Source organism: Penaeus monodon, chromosome 25 (assembly GCF_015228065.2).
Source record: "Penaeus monodon isolate SGIC_2016 chromosome 25, NSTDA_Pmon_1, whole genome shotgun sequence".
Classification (NCBI taxonomy): Eukaryota; Metazoa; Arthropoda; class Malacostraca; order Decapoda; family Penaeidae; genus Penaeus; species Penaeus monodon.
Genome location: NC_051410.1, coordinates 18,340,209 through 18,342,330, shown reverse-complemented (window position 1 = coordinate 18,342,330; position 2,122 = coordinate 18,340,209). Strand labels below are relative to the sequence as shown.

The window sequence follows — 2,122 nt, the reverse complement described above, 5'->3', positions numbered from 1 at the left end:
ACCTCCTTTATTCCCTCTCATTCCCTCCCACTCATCCCTCATCCCTCACCTCCCTTTTCCCTCTCATCCTTTGCCACTCCTCCCTTGTCCCTCTCTTCCCCACGCCCTCTGACCCCGTCCCTCTCTTCCCCACGCCCTCTGACCCGTCCCTCTCTTCCCCACGCCCTCTGACCCCGTCCCTCTCTTCCCCACGCCCTCTGACCCCGTCCCTCTCTTCCCCACGCCCTCTGACCCCGTCCCTCTCTTCCCCACGCCCTCTGACCCCGCCCCTCTCTTCCCCACGCCCTCTGACCCCGTCCCTCCCGCAGGAACCAAGTGGTGCGGCACAGGCAACGTGGCAGAAGGACTCGACGACCTCGGGACGCTGAAGGAGGTGGACGCCTGCTGCCGCGACCACGACCTCTGCCCCGACGACCTCGAGCCGGGCCAGAGGCGACACAACATCACCAACGAATCCCCGTTTACCATGTAGGTGTTGGAAGAGAGGGGGGATGAGGGCAGCAAATGAGGAAAGGGAAGAGGGGAGGGGAAATGAGGGGAGAAAGGGAGGGGGAGAGGATGTAGATGGGAGAAAGGGAGGGGGAGAGGATGTAAGGGGGATAGAGAGGGGATGAAAGGAGGGAGAGGGGAAAGAGACGAGAAAGGAGGAGGGGAGGGAGTGGGGGAAAAGCGAAGAGGAGAGGATGGAGAGGGAGGAGGAAAGGGAGGAGAGGGGATAAAGAGAGGAGAAGTGGATGAAGAGGGGGGAAAAGGAAAAAAGGAAGGAGACGGGAAAGAGTTGAGAAAAGAGGAGAAAAGGGTTGAGTGGGGAAAAAAGGGGAGAAAAACGAAAGGAGAGGATGGAGATCGGAAAAGAAAGGAGAATAGGAGGACGGGATGGAGAGGGGAAAAGAGGAGATAAAGGGCAGAGGAAAGAAAGAGTTGGAGAGAGGGAATAAAAATAATAATATTTTTTAAATTAATTTAAAGGGGGAAGAGGCGAGGAAGGGAAGATGAGGAGATGGAGAGGGAAGAAAGGGGAGAGAAATGGAGAGGGTTGAAAGGGAGGAGGGGATGGAGAGGAATAAAGGGCGGAGGAGAGGGGGAAAGAGGGGAGAAAGGGGGGAGGAGAGGGGGAAGAGGGGAGAAAGGGAGGAAGAGGGGAGAAAGGAGGGAGGAGAGGGAGAAAGGGAGGAAGAGAGGATATTGATCCAAGGAAAGAGTTGAAAGGGAGGCAATAGTTTAGTTCTATTCCATTTGTTGCAACGGTTCATCTTGATGCGAAAGGAAAGAAGAGGATAAATAGCCGAAGTGGAGAGGAAGGAAAGAGGGAGATGGTGGTACAGAAAGGAAAAGAAAAGGAGAAATGAAAGAGGTGGAGAAGAGGAAAGGAAGGAGAGCAGAGAAGGGGGAGCGAGAGAGAGGAACAAGGAGAAAAGGAGACGAAGAAGAGGAAAGGACTAAATAAAGGAGAGAATTAGAGAAGGATAGAATGGATGAAGGGAGAGAGGGGGAGAGGAAAGAGAAAAGGAAGAGGAGAGAGGGAAAAGATCGGGGACCAGCCTTTAGGGAAGGGAGAGGGGAAAAGAGGGGAGAAAGGGAGGAGGGAGAGGGAAAAAGAGGGAAAAAGAAAAGTCGGCGAAGAGGAAGAAGGATCAGAAAATATGGAACAAAAAGAAAAGAGAAGAAAGGGATAAAAGCAAGAAAGGAGGAGACGAGAAGAAAAAGAAAGAGAAAATGAGAATGAGGGGTTACGAGAAAGAATGGAAAGAGAAAATTAGAGAAAACACAATAGTGCAAAGGGAGGGGAGAACAGAGGGAGAATTCAAGAGTATGCTAATAAAAGAATATGATCCATAAAACCAGCGTGATATCACAAATCAATAAGCAAACAAACAGATGAAGGAGAAGGGCAGAACGCGACAGATTCTGAACGCACCTTATACGAAATTGGCCAGTGTTAATGATAGAAATATCAATAGATAATAATCTCAGGATCCACACAAACACATAACAAAAAAATAATCTGGAAAAAATATTGCTCGTGCCGTTTAATGCAACAGTGCAAGATTTTTTTTTCTAGAGTGAATTTGACTGTAATGGGAAAAAGTTTGTCTCAGGAGTCAGTGTAGCTGTAAAAAGT

The 2,122-nt window shown here is 49.9% G+C and overlaps 1 protein-coding gene across 1 annotated transcript in view; it reads left to right on the top strand.

The window, feature by feature from the left end:
- Positions 1–2,122, top strand: part of LOC119589097 (phospholipase A2-like) — a gene marked incomplete in the record, with an annotated part of 37,826 nt that overhangs the window by 34,313 nt on the left and 1,391 nt on the right. Inside the window, 1 exon segment of the mRNA XM_037937674.1 lies at positions 309–468. Within this exon segment, the coding sequence (XP_037793602.1) occupies positions 309–468 (160 nt within the window).